Source organism: Acomys russatus, chromosome 24 (genome assembly GCF_903995435.1).
Source record: "Acomys russatus chromosome 24, mAcoRus1.1, whole genome shotgun sequence".
Lineage (NCBI taxonomy): Eukaryota > Metazoa > Chordata > Mammalia > Rodentia > Muridae > Acomys > Acomys russatus.
The window spans coordinates 59,550,302-59,564,443 of record NC_067160.1 but is presented as its reverse complement, the minus strand read 5'-3'; the positions used below and the strand labels follow the sequence as shown (position 1 = coordinate 59,564,443).

The following is a 14,142-nucleotide window of genomic DNA, read 5'->3' as shown; positions in this document are numbered from 1 at the left end:
TATTATTTCTTTGTGTGTACTATATGCGAGTGTCCATGTTTGCAAATGTGCGTGCACATGTGCATGCAGGTGTGAGTGTGTGGGTATGTGCACACATGTGGGGTCCAGAGGAAAACATGGGGGTATCTTCCTCAGCTGCTCTGTGTCTTGTGTTGGAGACAGGGTCACTCATCAGTGAGCTCCAGGCATCCTGCCGTCTCAGCTTTCTGAGGGCTGAGATTACAAATGGTCACCTTCATGCCTGGCTGCTAAAGGGTGGCTGGCGATTGAACTCATGTCCTTATGCCTGCCCTGCAAGCACTTTACCCATTGAGTTATCTCTGGACTTATTCACTTATTTGCACATCTGTCTGTCTTGTTTGTCTGTCTATCTGTCGATCTGTCTGTCTATTTATCTATCTATCGTGTGTGTTTGTGTATGTCCATATATGTTTATAAGCATGTGTGCATATATCACCGAGGGAGGCCAGATGACTACCTGTGGGAGTCGATTCTGGTGACAAGAGATCAGGCTGTCAGGCTGAGTGGCAAGGGCTGTCAGTGGTGATCCATCTTGCATGTCCTGAGATAAACTTGTTTGACTGCCACATACAAGTACGCTCAGTGTCTAGCTTATTGTACTTAACACATGACAAGTACTAAACTTTTTGCTTGTTTGTTTGTTTGTTTTGTTTTTCGAGACAGGGTTTCTCAGTGTAGCCCTGGCTGTTCTGGACTTGTTCTGTAGGCCAGGCTGGCCTCAAATTCAGAGATCCACCTGTCTCTGCCTCCTGAGTGCTGGGACCAAAGGTATGCACCCTCATTGCCTGGCTTAAGGGCTAACTTCTTTATTTAAACATTTTATTTAATTTTAATTTATGTGTGTTGGTGTGAGGGTGTCAGATCTTGGAGTTACAGACAGTTGTGAGCTGCCATGTGGATGCTGGGAATTGAACCTGGGTCCTTTGGAAGAGAAGGTAGTGCTCTTAACCACTGAGCCATCTCTCCAGCCCTGGGCTAACTTTTTGTTAGTTTGTTTGTTTTTTGTTTTTGTTTTGTTTTGTTTTGTTTTGTTTTGAGACAAGGTTTCTCTGTGTAGCCTTGGCTGTCCTAGACTCACTTTGTAGACCAGGCTGGCCTCGAACTCACCGCGATCCACCTGCCTCTGCCTCCTGAGTACTGGGATTAAAGGTGTGTGCCACCATGCCCAGCAGGGCTAACTTTTTTAATGCCTGGCTATTATTCCATTTGGTATATGAATTACATTTGTGTTGAGTGACATCATGGTGGTACAGGCATATTTTCGACACACAGCTTTCGTTTCCTCCCGAGATACACCCCAGAGCTGCTGGGACCCACAGTAGCTCTGTTTCTCCCTCTTCCCCACAGGATCTGCTTCATAACCCAGCACTGGACACTACATGGAGCTCCCACCCAGCTCTACTCCCTGGGTTTGCTCTCTTGCCTTCATCTGCCCTCTCTGTCTCTGGCAATTGAGATACAGACACCATGCACCTTACCTGGGCCCTCAGGCCTCAGTTTTCTCTCCCTGAAAGGGTCTGTTGGTTTTTACCAACTTAGCTATTTTGTAAGATATAGGATCTTTTAGAGGGCGTAGGACATCAATTGGATATAGAACAAGGCTGTTCTTGTGTCACAATATTGCCTCAGCCACCCGCCCTCCCCAGCTGAGTACTGGATTTATGCTCAGCTTCAACCATTTTAAGCCTTCTGTCCAGTGGTGTGAGTGTAATTACCCTGTTGTGAGACACATCTCCAGAGTGTTTTATTTTGTTCAGCTAACACTCAAACAATCAGACAAAGCATTTTGCAAGCCTGGTCCTGGAGAGTGACATCCTGTGGAACCCTGCAGCAGAGGCCCTATGTGACCAGCTTGTGACACTCAGCATAGCCTTGGGGTTTATCCTCATCCTGGCAGGTGTCAGGACGCCCTTCCTGGCATAGGGTGACTGCTGTCCTGTTGTGTGAATCAACTCTTGGGCTGCTGTGGCCTCCAGCTGCTGTGATACCAGTGTGAAAATCCCTCTTTGAGCTCTGCCATCCATGCTGGGAGGAGGGGCGTCTACCCATAAGCTAGGCCACAACACCTAGGTCAACTTTAAAATTTCAAGAGGATGTCACACTTCTACGGCGACAGCCCCCTTTTATGACCCTGCCAGCAAGCACAGAGCTTCCGGTTTCGCGATGTCCTCACCAGCACGTTACTTTTTGTAAAATCTGAGTTATATTTATTTATTTGTATGTGAGGACACCTGTGTTATGGCACGCCTGTGGACATCAGGGGACAACTTATAGGAGTTGGTTCTACCCTTCTACCATGTCGGTTCTGGGGCAGAACTCAGTCCCCACACCGGGCAGGAAGCAAATTTACCTACGGAGTCATTGCCTCGGTCCTGCTTTGCCTCGAACTTGATCCGCCTGCTTCTGCCTCCCGAGTGCTAGGATTAAAGGCATGAGTCACCGTTGTTGGGCTTAAAATATTTTTTTTTTTGAAACAAAGTTTTTTTAAATTGTGCAAGTACGCCTGAAGCTCAACTGGTCACCTACGTGGGGCTTTAGTTTCAGGGGCTCTGTTGAGTTTCATTGCTCTGGTTCTCTGTCATCGTGACCATGCCACACTGATTTGATTGCTAAGGCCTAGCTGCTGTCTGTTTTGAAATGATAAAGAGTGAATCTCCCAATTTTGTCAGTTTTCAAATCCGATTTGGCTCTTAGGGTCATTTGAGAGTCCATATGGGTTTTAAGAGATTGTTTTTTTATCTCTGCAACTTAATAAACACAGTGGGACTCTGCCAGGCAGGTCTGCGTGGCCTCTGTGGCAGCCAGGTCTGCGTGGCCTCTGTGGCAGCCAGATCTGTGTGGCCTCTGTGGCAGCCAGGTCTGCGTGGCCTCTGTGGCAGCCAGGTCTGCGTGGCCTCTGTGGCAGTCAGGTCTACGTGGCCTCTGTGGCAGCCAGGTCTACGTGGCCTCTGTGACTACTTTGGGTAGTTTGGGCCTCTTATTAAAATATGGGAGGTCTTTGAATTTATTTGGCGTCCTGGTTGGGATTATTTGAATGCTGGCATGACTAATTGTTTTTATTTCCTTCTTCCTTTTGTTTTTAAACTTTGGAGACACCCTCGTGCAGCCCAGGCTGGCCTTAAGCTTCCTATGCAACTGGGGATGACTTTAAATTCCTCAGCCCTCCTGCCTCTACCTCTCAATCTCTGGGCTAGCAGATAGGCTGGTACATGCTTGGCTTACTCTCCCCTTCTGGGTTGTTCGTTGGTAGCTGATGATTTTGTGTGTTGCCTGTAGTTCTTTATTGTGGACTCTTCAGAGTGACGGGGGCTTTAGCAAAACCTGGTTCGAGGCCCTTCCTGCCGACTTTGTGCAATTCTAGCTCCATCCGCTGCCAGCAGCATCTTTCAAGGAGCTGGCTCTTCCCTTAAGCATCCTTAGTTTGCACTTTTTGTGGTGCTGGAGTCAGATCCAGGACATGTCAGGCATGTGCCCTATCACTGCGCCGTACCCTCAGCCCTCTCTAATCTTTTTAAAGCCACCTGAGCCTGGATGTCATCATCATCGTCGCTTTCCTGAGCCTGGATTTCCTCACTTAACACAGTGTTTTTCCAGTTCTATCCATTTTCCTACACAACTCATAGTTTCATTTTTCTTTATGGCTAAGTAAAATTCCGCTGTGTGTTAGGTACTGTCTGGGCAGCTTCCTTTTCCTTACAAGTGTAACCCAAGCAGCAGTGGACACAGTTGTGCAAGTGCCTGAGCCAGCATTTGGTGGCAGGTGAGTATATGCCAGGCTGCTATAGTCCGGCTGCTCATAGACCTTGCCTGAAGCACGTTTGTTAGAAGGGGCACAAAGGCTTGGAGGCGCCTGGCCCATAGGGGTAGGGAAAACAAGTTTCTAATATCTTTGCTCTCAGTCTTGTCCCATCCTTGTGTGTCAATACTGGGAAGGAGCGAGGCCTACTCTTAACTGTGCTGCTTCAAGGGGAACAAATATAAGGCACCCAGCTGACCAGGATCTGTGAGCCTGGGTGACACAGGGACTTCCCCAAATTCTCATTTCACCAGGAGGGGGAAGAACCTACCACCTTCTCTCAGGAGTTTCTTCCTAGCCCCTGCCATGGGTCACATTGGTCTGCAGCGGAGGCCCAGAAGTGGCCACCTCATGCTGCACTGAGGTCAGGAGAGGTCCAGCACCTGTGGACACCACCCCACCTGTGTGCTTGGCTAGGTGAGGAGTGTCTGAGTGGGGATGCAGGCTTGGGTGCTCTTTAAAAATGACTTTCTCTGCTTCAAAATGAGGCTGGCTTTGAGCCCCAAGCTCCTTCAGGGCTGTCTAAAATTAGCACCCTGGTGACAAGGCCGCCTTTGTCAGGGCCCACAGCTTGCTCAGGGAAGCAGGGAAATGTCAACAGCGCAGTTCTGCATCAGCTAGAGGTTTTTTTTTTCCCCACAAGGCCAGGCAAATGGTACTGCTTCAAAGGCCTCTAGAATCCAGTTTCTCAGTGGTTTGTGATTATCTTGTCAGGTTCAGAAGGTGCTGGCTTTGTGGTCAGATGCAGGGTAGTTCCCACCCCCGAGCAGCACAGGGGTGGCAGCACTGGCCTGGCCACCTCTGTTTGTGAGGTGTTTTGAGGCCCCCTGTATCTCTTTGATGAACTGAGCAGTGACCCTGGGCTGGAGTGTCCTCTTGGAGGCATTCACACACACACACACACACACACACACACACACACACACACACACACACACTCACACACACACACCACAACTTACCCAAAGACTGACTGACTGCGGAAGAGGGCATCAGTTGTTGGGTGTATTGGGTATGGTACATGTGCCTCAGCCAAGTGTACGAAAAGGTGCTATCTTCTGGGAAAGGTAGCCTTCATATTGGCTGTGCGGGTGTGGACATGCCTTCCCAGACTCAGCTCTCCCCACATGGGCCTCGATGCTTTTCCTTTACATGGCCATGATTAAGTGGCATGTGTGTGAAGGTCACACATCCAGGGACAGCAGATAAATGGGGCCATCACTCCTGGGTGAGCTCCAGTTTCTGGAACCCACAATGTTCATTTTGTGGCTTCTAGAAAGGTGAGTTTGGAATGTAGCCACCCTAGGTTGGTGCAGGCAAGGCATGAGCTATGCCAATGACTTCCCACGATGGAAGAGACTTGGGTCTTAAAAATAAGAGCCTAGCTCATGACGGCAGAAGCCGTGACTGTGGTTTTATTTGAGAATAAAGGTCCTGGCAGATGAGCCTGAACGAGAGTGTGTGTATAGATACCATCTCACTGCACACCTGACAAAAAACATCTTGAAGAAGGAAGGGCTGCCAGGCAGTGGTAGCGCATGCCTTTAATTCCAGCACTTGGGAGGCAGAGGCAGGCAGATCTCGGAGTTCGAGGCCAGCCTGGTCTACAGAGTGAGTTCTAGGACAGCCAGGGCCATGCAGAGAAACATAGTCTTGAAAAATCAGAAGAAGGCTTTATTTGAATTCACAGTTTGAAGGTCAGCTCCACTGTGGTGGGGAAGGTGTGATGGCAGGAGCTTGGGTCAGCTGTCACATTGTGTCCATGTCAAGGAACAGAGTGAGCTGCGGATGCTCAGCTGGCTTTCTTCTTTTTATGCATCTGGGAGCTCAGCCATGGAATGGTGCCACCCGCACTCACAGCAAGGCTTTCTATCTCAATTAACTCAATCTAGAAACTCTCTCAAACATGCCCGGAGTGTTGTCACCAAGGTGATTCTTAATTCTATCGTGTTGGTGGTTAGCATCAACTGTTGGGGTGTTGAGATGTAGTTCTTCAGTGTTAGCGTAGGTCCAAAGCCCAATGGCAGAGTCCAGGCTAGAATCAGAAACGACACAGAGTTGGTGGTGGAAGAGAGCAGCAGATGCCGAGGGACAGGTGCACCTAGAGTGTCACTCCAGCCCTTGCTGCAGAAGAAACCAGGAAGGTGTTTCCTGAGCCTCCAGGCATGGCTCTGCCACACCTTGACATGGAGCTTGTTTCCATTGCTTTAAGCCACCCAGTTTCCGGTCCCTTGCTTCACCCCAGCTAGTCACTCCTGAGGTTTGAGGCCAGGATGTGGAGATGGTTGAATCCTCCTCCTTCACTTCAAGATTCCCAGAGCAGCTTGTGTGAGCTCTTCTTGGAAAACCCCACTTCTCAGTGACACTCCGACCAGGCTCAGGACTGCTGGCACCTGGCAATCTGTGCCTGGGCATCTGCAATCCAAGGTATCTGTATCTGATCCACAGCCTTGTCTCTCTAGGTCCGGGCCATCCGGCTATCCTTTGTCGGGGAGTTGGGCTGGGAGCTGCACGTGCCCTGTGCATCCTGTTTGCCAGTGTACCAGGCTGTGATGGCTGCAGGTGCCAAGCACGGCCTTGTCAATGCGGGATACCGTGCCATTGACTCCCTGAGCATCGAGAAAGGTGAGCCTAGGGTCTGTGTGACCCCGGGAAGCTGCCCAAGCCTGAGAAGGCAGGATGAGCCTGTCACTGATGTCCAGATGGTTGTACCATAAATCCGTCTAGCTCCCAACCTTGTGCACTTTCTCAAACCCTCCTCTCATGCAGGGGCCTCAGAAATGATGCTGGGGTCCCCAGTACCTGCACACACCTGGACTCAGAGAGATGAGACGCTGCCTAAATCCAGAAGGAGCAGGCCTTAGTTGGGAGTGGTTGAATTCAGCACTGTGGGCTCCTGTAGAGGTTTTTTTGTTTTTTGTTTTTGTTTTTTGTTTTTTGTTTTTTGTTTTTTTAGCCTCTTAAAAATTTGGTGCTGGAGGTTCAATCCAGAGCCTCACATATGCCTAAGTGAGGGTTCTACCACTAGAGATACCCAGATATCTCCTGGGAAGAAAGGGCTGCTAACAAGTGGCCGCATTACATCCTTTAAAAGGTGATGGAAGTTTAGAATGGGGTCTGCATCCCCCTGCCCCACCCCGCCCCACTGGGCAGCTCACTCCACTTTCCAGGTCTATCCCACAGGCCACCCTGGTGGCCCAAGGTACTGGACAGTGAAGACAGAGATTTGGGGACTGGGCAGTGTGGGTTTGGGCTACACCCACATATATCTTCTAAAGACTTGTTGTGCAGCTCAGCTGGACACTCACTGGCAGCCTCCTTGCCCCACAGGCTATCGACACTGGCATGCAGACCTGAGGCCTGATGACAGTCCCCTGGAGGCAGGATTGGCCTTCGCCTGCAAGCTCAAGTCCTCAGTGCCCTTCCTAGGCCGAGAGGCCCTGGAGAAACAGCGTGTCGCAGGCCTCCACCGACGCCTGGTCTGCCTCACTGTGGAAGAGTGAGTACCCTGGTCCATCGGGTGGTGACTGTTCACACGGAACGGTGGCACTTACTGTCTCCAGTGAGAGTCCCTGGGACTGGCACGTTCCTCTGGTCAGCCTCCCGTTCACAATAGGCCACCGCAGATGGGGAAAGTGTGGCCCAGGAGACCTATCTGTAGCTACAGCGTAAGATCTACATGATTTATATCTGTGTGGGTAAGAGCAGATCTGGTATGCAAATCAGACCCCTTACGGGCTGAGTGGATCAGAAGTGGGTCAGAGGCTGGAGCACCAGTCCCTTAGGCTTAACCCTCTCCGATGAAGGCAGTGGAAGAGAAAGGTGGTTCAGCCAGCCTGGTTCCTCAGGGGTGAATAGAGTCAGGCTTGGTGACTTGGAAGGGTGGATCTACCTACAAGCCGGTGGCCATGTCTCTTTTCAACCGTTCCCCAACCCGTTCCAATTAAATCCTTTTGACATAGAGCTATCCCCATCTGTAAATGAGGACCACAGCGTGCCCGAGGCATGGATGCATTCGTGCCCAGTTACACAGTAGAAGGAAAGACCCTTTCTGAGGAACATGCCCCTCCATTCTGCTCACCAAGAAGCAGCTTGGAACATGTCACTGGGAGAGTGACATACGCTCCAAGTCACTGGGAGAGTTGGGATCCTGGAAGTCTCGGTTCCATTTGGGCCAGAGTTACACTCTGGGTAGATCTGGCAGCCCACAGTGGCACCCATAGGGATTCTCATAGCAACTGTCTCCAGGAGGGGGAGATAGTTTTGGGCTTGTTGCTCTGCAGCTGACAGGCAGGCAGCCTCAAATGTTGCCATTTTGCTCAGAGCATCAAGTGTGATAAGAGGCCATGAGCCGAGCTAGGGTTTGTCATCGTACTGTGGCTTCTCCCTGAGATCTCGTCTACCAGCCCCCCCCCCCCCCAGGGCTGCCCAGCTTGGGTGGCAGGGGCCTCTGGGGCGGGGCACACCTGCCATAGCACCTGAGCCTCTGTTATGCTTCTGAAGGCTAGTGTTTAGCTCCAGAGCAGGAGGCTGACACTTGTCCTGTTCAGGTCCTTCCTTCCTGTCCCTGCACCTCTTGGCCGCAAGGCACACGGTAGCATGTGCCACTGCTTTGAGGAGTCTTGTGTGAGTCAGGAGCCTCATCATCCCACTTCATTCCATGGAGAATGTCCAGAGAGGATACAGGGGACCTCCATCCTGACCCTCTTCATCTGATGGGGTGGCTCTGAGTTGGAGACCCAAGAGGGTATCTAAACTGCCCTGACCCTTGTCATTTTGAGAATCTTTGAGCCCAGGAGAATAGTCTGCAAATGGCACCAAATGTTACCATGATCTGGACATTGACATTTCTAGGTTTTAATGGGTTTAGCATTTTGAATTTTCAAAAACTTTAGTATTAATATAGTATATTTACTAAAGAAAACTCCTTTAGGTAAATGTATTATTTTAAAGCACTGTAAAATAAGCACACTTGGCAGTTAAACTAACTAGATTCGGCATAACCTCTATCAAAACTCTAGTGGAGTTGGGTTTGGTGGCGCATGCCTTTAATCCCAGCACTTGGGAGGCAGAGGCAGGCAGGTCACTGTTAGTTCGAGGCCAGCTTGGTCTACAAAGAGAGTCCAGGACAGCCAGGGCTACAAAGAGAAACCCTGTCTCAATAAAACAAAAACAAAAACAAAAACAAAAACAAAAACAAAAAAAAGGAAGACCCAGAGTAACCAAAGCAAACCTGAGCCAAAACCAAAAAATGAGGGCAGCATCATCATACCTGACCTCAAATTATATTGCAGAGCCACAGTGACAAAGCCAGTGTGGTCCTGGAACAAACACAGACGCTAGACCCTCACAACAGAAGAGACACCCTGAAACAAATCGCACAGCTCTCACAGCCACTTGATTCTCCACAAAGGTGTGTCCGAAGCCACTTTAGGGAGAAGCAGCCTCTTTGGTGAGTGGTGCTGGCAAAACTGGATACCCACGTGCAGAAGGACAGAATAGACCCCTGCTTTTCACCCTACATGACAACAATCCCAAAGTGGATGGGATCTGAACATCACACGGGAAACCCTAAGGCCTTCAGAGGAATGGTGAGCCAAGGCGCTTCAAGGTATGAACATGCGTGAGGCCTTGCTGAGCGGGACTCCAGTCGTCCAGGAAGTCAGCAAAGAACCGGTGGACGGGCTGCATGAAATAAAAGAGATGCTTCGCAGCAAGATCATCCTGCGGAATGAGAGAAGTCCTTGCCAGCTGCTCATCTGACAGGGAATAAATACTCAGAATATACAGACAACACCAGCGACAAATTAAACACCAGCCCCACAAGTAGTCCAGTGAGGAAGCGGGCAAATGAACTGAACAGACAGCTGAGAAAGAAGAGAAATGCAAATGGCCAATAAACAGATGAAAAATTGCTCAGTGTCTCTAGCTATGAGGGAAATGCAAACCAAGACTGTGGTTTTTCTCTCTCACCCCAGAGTGGCTGATGCCAGGAAAAGGGTTAGCAGCAAACACTGGGAATGTAAGTCACTCCAGCCTCTGAGGCAAAGCGACTTCCGCATGATGATGCAGCCACGCCCTCCTGCTGTACCAAAGGGCTCCGAGTCGGCATGCCACAGACGTACTTGGCAGCCATGTTTATACTGCAGTGGTGTTCTTACTAGCCAAGAGATAGAATCAGTGTAGGTGTCCACCAATGGATAGATTTTATTTTATTCTTTTGAGACAGGGTTTCATTATGTAGACTTGACTGGCCTGGAACTGACTGTGTAGACCAGGCTGGCCTTTAATTCGTATTGATTTGCCTGCCCGTGCCTCCTGAGTTCTAGGATTAAAGGTGTGTGCCGCCATGCACAGCCCAATGGATGAATAGTAAAGAAACTGTGATACACATACACAGTGGTGCATTATTTACCCATAAATAAGAATGAAATTGTAGGTTTGCTTTTGTGTGTGTGTGTGGGGGGTTGTCTTTTATATTATTTTAGTTTTTAAAAAAAGTGTGTGTGTGTGTGTGTGTGCGCGTGCCTGCCACATGTGTGTAGGTATCCATGGAGGTCAGGTGTCAGGTTCCCTAGTTACAGGCGGATGTGAGCTACTGGGAACTGAACTTGGGTCTTCTGGAAGATCAGCGACTGTTCTTAAACTGCTGAGCCATCTCTCCAACTTTAAAAAAATTTTTTATTTTATTTCATTTTTTTTTGAGGCAGGGTATCACTATGTAGCTTTGACTAAACAGGAATTCTCCATGTGGCCCAAGCTGTCCTTGAACTCACCAAGCTGTGCCTACTTCTACCTCCTAAGTTCTGGGATTAAAGGTGTGTGCCACCACACTCAGTTTGTTTTATTTTTTTTGTTTATTTTTTTATTTTGTGTGTTATGCATGCATGTGGGTGTGTGTGCTCATATGTTTATATGCAGAGTCCAGTGGAGGATATCAGGTGTCTTCTGTAACTGTCCATCTTATTGTCTTGAGACATATATATGCACACACACACGCACACACACACATATATATTCATATATATATATGAGACATGAAAATAGAAGGAGGAGGGACAATGTGAGTTGGGAAACGGGACAAGAGAAGGCATCTGGGTGAATGTGCGCAGGGCACATATATGCGCGCATGATGATCTCACAATGATTAGAGTATTTTTCTTTTCAAAAGAATTGATTTTATTTATGTGTGTGTGTTTGTCTGTATGAGTGTATGCCACATGTTCATGGATGCCTAGAGAGGTCAGAAGAGGGTCTAGGAGCCCCTGGAGAGTATGAATACCTGGTGTGGGTGCTGAGAACCGCACTGGGGCCCTTTACAAAAGCTGCAAGTGCTCTTAACTGCTGAGCCATCTCTCTGGCTTCCCAATTATTTTCTATAATTAATATAGACTTTAAAAAGGAAGTTAAATGGGAAAAAAAAAAAGGATAGAATTGGGTCTTTCTGGAGCTCCAGGGCTCTGGTCATCTTTATAGTTAGATTTCTACTAATCCCCCCACTCACCCCTTCCTGTTCCCCGTCTGCCCCAGGTCAGGTGTTGGGCTACTGGAGGCCTGCAAGGTCATGGTGTGGTAGCTATACCAATGTGGGGCATGCGGTCATGCAGGCACAGTCCAGCTGCCTTGTTTTTCTAGGCCGTGTTCCCTCCAGCCTGAGGTTCCAACCATCTTCTTTCTTCTTCCAGGGAGGTGCCTATGTTCGGCCTGGAAGCCATCTGGAGAAATGGCCAGGTGGTGGGCCATGTCCGGAGGGCTGACTTTGGGTTCACCATCAACAAGACCATAGCCTATGGCTACATCCGAGACCCCAGTGGTGGGCCGGTGAGCAAGCCCCATTCCGGTTCCCTGAGCCTTCCCAGGCTTTCCACCAGATCCTCAGAGCCTGGGTGTGCTGGGAAGCCAGGAAGGGTAGATGAGAGCCCAGGCCTAGGCTCCAGTAGTCTTGCCTGTTTTTCTCTTTCATCTCTGAAAGAAACCACCTGGGGCAGCCCAGGCTGAACTTGAGACTGTGGCTTCTTCTTGCCCTGTGACCATGGGCCAGGGGTTTCTCTAAGAGCCACAGCTTTCCTTATAGGAAGTATGCAGGCTTCACCAGTAAGGACCACCACTCTGGGGAACTTGGTTGACAGTGATCAAGCACTGCAAACCAGCCCAGGACCTTTGGGGGGGGGGGGCGGGTTACACGGGACTTTCTTCAACACTGAGCGGCCACAGCCTGGGTCCCAGCCAAGGTGAAATGAGCAGTTCATTCACTGGTGCCCAGGTTTGGTGGGCAGGGGAGCTCCCTACAGCCTTTGCTTCCAAAGCACATTGGGTTTCTGGTAATCAGAGCCCAGGAGGCCCAGCGTAAATCCCACACAGACACGGAAGGCGATCAAAGGAGTGAGAGGCTGATGTCCCGCTGCTGCGAGCAAGCTTCTAGAATATTCATGCCATGAGTGGGCAGATGCAGAAACACCTTAACACGCCCCCCAGCCCCCTATCTATCACTGCTGTGTTGAGATAATCCACATTTCTAAGTAAGACTAAAGAGCCGTGGGGAGTTTTGTGGCTCATGGGTGTTTATCAGCTGGGCTGGGAAGTCCCAGAACACCTGCCTTTCCTCTGCCAAAATCCACCAGCACCCCAGCTGTGTAGGGCAGGGCACGACAGAGGCCTCACCCTGAGGGTCCGAGGCTTAAAAGGGTGTGTTGCCTTTTTTCTTTTTGTCTCCTTCCTTCCTTTCTTCTTCCTTTCTTCTTTCTTTCTTTCTTTCTTTCTTTCTTTCTTTCTTTCTTTCTTATTTTTATACCTTTTTCCCTTTTGTCTCCTTCCTTTCTTCCTTCCTTTCTTCTTTCTTTCTTTCTTTCTTATTTTTATACCTTTTTTTCTTTTTTATCCAGTCCTGAGCCACTTGGAATGAGGGGAGAACAAGCTCCAGACCCCCTAGCCTGGATCTGGAGTCCTCACTGTCCACAAAAGACCCAGCACCTTGGGTGGCCTAGGACTGTTCCTCCCTTCAGTACAGTAGAATGTCAGGCTACATCCTGAGGAACACCTGCTCCCAGGCCTGACAGCTCCAGAGGGCTTGCTGAGAAGAAGGAGCCAGATGTGGGTTGGAGGGGAGCCTCTGGGGCCACACTGTCCAGTAAGCTGTCCATTCACCCTGTCCCTCAGGAGAACATGTCTGGCTCCTGCCCTGTAGCAATTATGTATTTGTCTGGCTCCAAAATCCATCCAGGCTCCTGCTTGAGCCCTGTCTTCCCAGGAAGCTGGGAACAGGTCATGGGAACAGGTCACGCAGAGGAAGAGGTCTTGCTGGCTACTGGACGTGGCCTTTGATGGGCTCAGATACTCCTGTCAGGTGCATGGACACAGGCCACATGATCTACTGTCCTTGGGAGCTTGCTGTCTCAGGGAGTGGGCTTGGCACAGGGGTCCGTTTTTAGTGAGGTAGAAGCAGGGAACCCTAGGCCACCTCCCCCCCCTCCCTGTAACAACTGAGTGACCCTGACTACCCTCTGTTCCTAGGTGTCTTTGGACTTTGTAAAGAGTGGAGAGTATGCCTTGGAAAGAATGGGGGTCACCTATGCTGCCCAGGTTCACCTGAAGTCTCCTTTTGACCCTGACAACAAGCGGGTGAAGGGAATCTACTGAAGGGCAGCAGGATGGAGGCTCAGGCCATTGGGAACCGCCACACCTCCCACACTGCATACGGACTCCTGCTCTGCACAAACAGCCCTGGGTCCCCAGACCCAGGACACAGGATGGAGGCTCAGGCCATTGGGAACTGCCACACCCCCCACACTGCATGCAGACTCCTATACTGCACAAACAGCCCTGGGTCCCCAGACCCAGGACACAGGCAAAACACAGACTTCCCCACCCTAAGCCTCCATCTGGTTCTGTTAACCACTGCCGCTCCTAACCAGGACTGGATGGACCACACTGTGTTCCTCCTGCTTACGGACCACACAGTGGTCCCCAATCCACCCCAGTCCTCCCAAGGTGCATCCTGCAGATGTCTTGGCTTAAAGTCCCCGTGAATATCTCAAGTGTCTGCTTAACTCAGAGTAGGAGACATAAAGCAAGCAGACTTCCCCTCTCTTCCTCACTCAGCTGCCTGGCAATGGGGAGACAAAGCACTTGAAGAGTAGTGAATCAGGGGCGAGTGAGCAGGGATTGATGTGCAATGTCTGCCACAGGTATAGGGTGGAGGGCACAGGGACAGGTGCTAGGCTGGTGCAGTCCTTCCTCGGGCCCAGACAGGAGAGGAGTAGAGAAAAAGCCTTGTGAGAGTCGGCAGCCCGAGACCTGGAAGAGTGGGCATGTGCCATAGGATTCGG

General features: G+C 50.0%; 1 protein-coding gene across 1 annotated transcript in view; it reads left to right on the top strand.

The window, feature by feature from the left end:
• Window positions 1-13,510, top strand: part of Sardh (sarcosine dehydrogenase) — a 61,448-nt gene extending 47,938 nt beyond the window's left edge. Inside the window, exons 18-21 of the mRNA XM_051166218.1 lie at window positions 6,280-6,442; window positions 7,148-7,316; window positions 11,503-11,638; window positions 13,328-13,510. Of these exons, the coding sequence (XP_051022175.1) occupies window positions 6,280-6,442; window positions 7,148-7,316; window positions 11,503-11,638; window positions 13,328-13,453 (594 nt within the window). The 3' untranslated portion in view covers window positions 13,454-13,510. The remainder of the gene's footprint in view (window positions 1-6,279; window positions 6,443-7,147; window positions 7,317-11,502; window positions 11,639-13,327) is intronic.
• The last annotated feature ends 632 nt before the right edge of the window (window positions 13,511-14,142 follow it).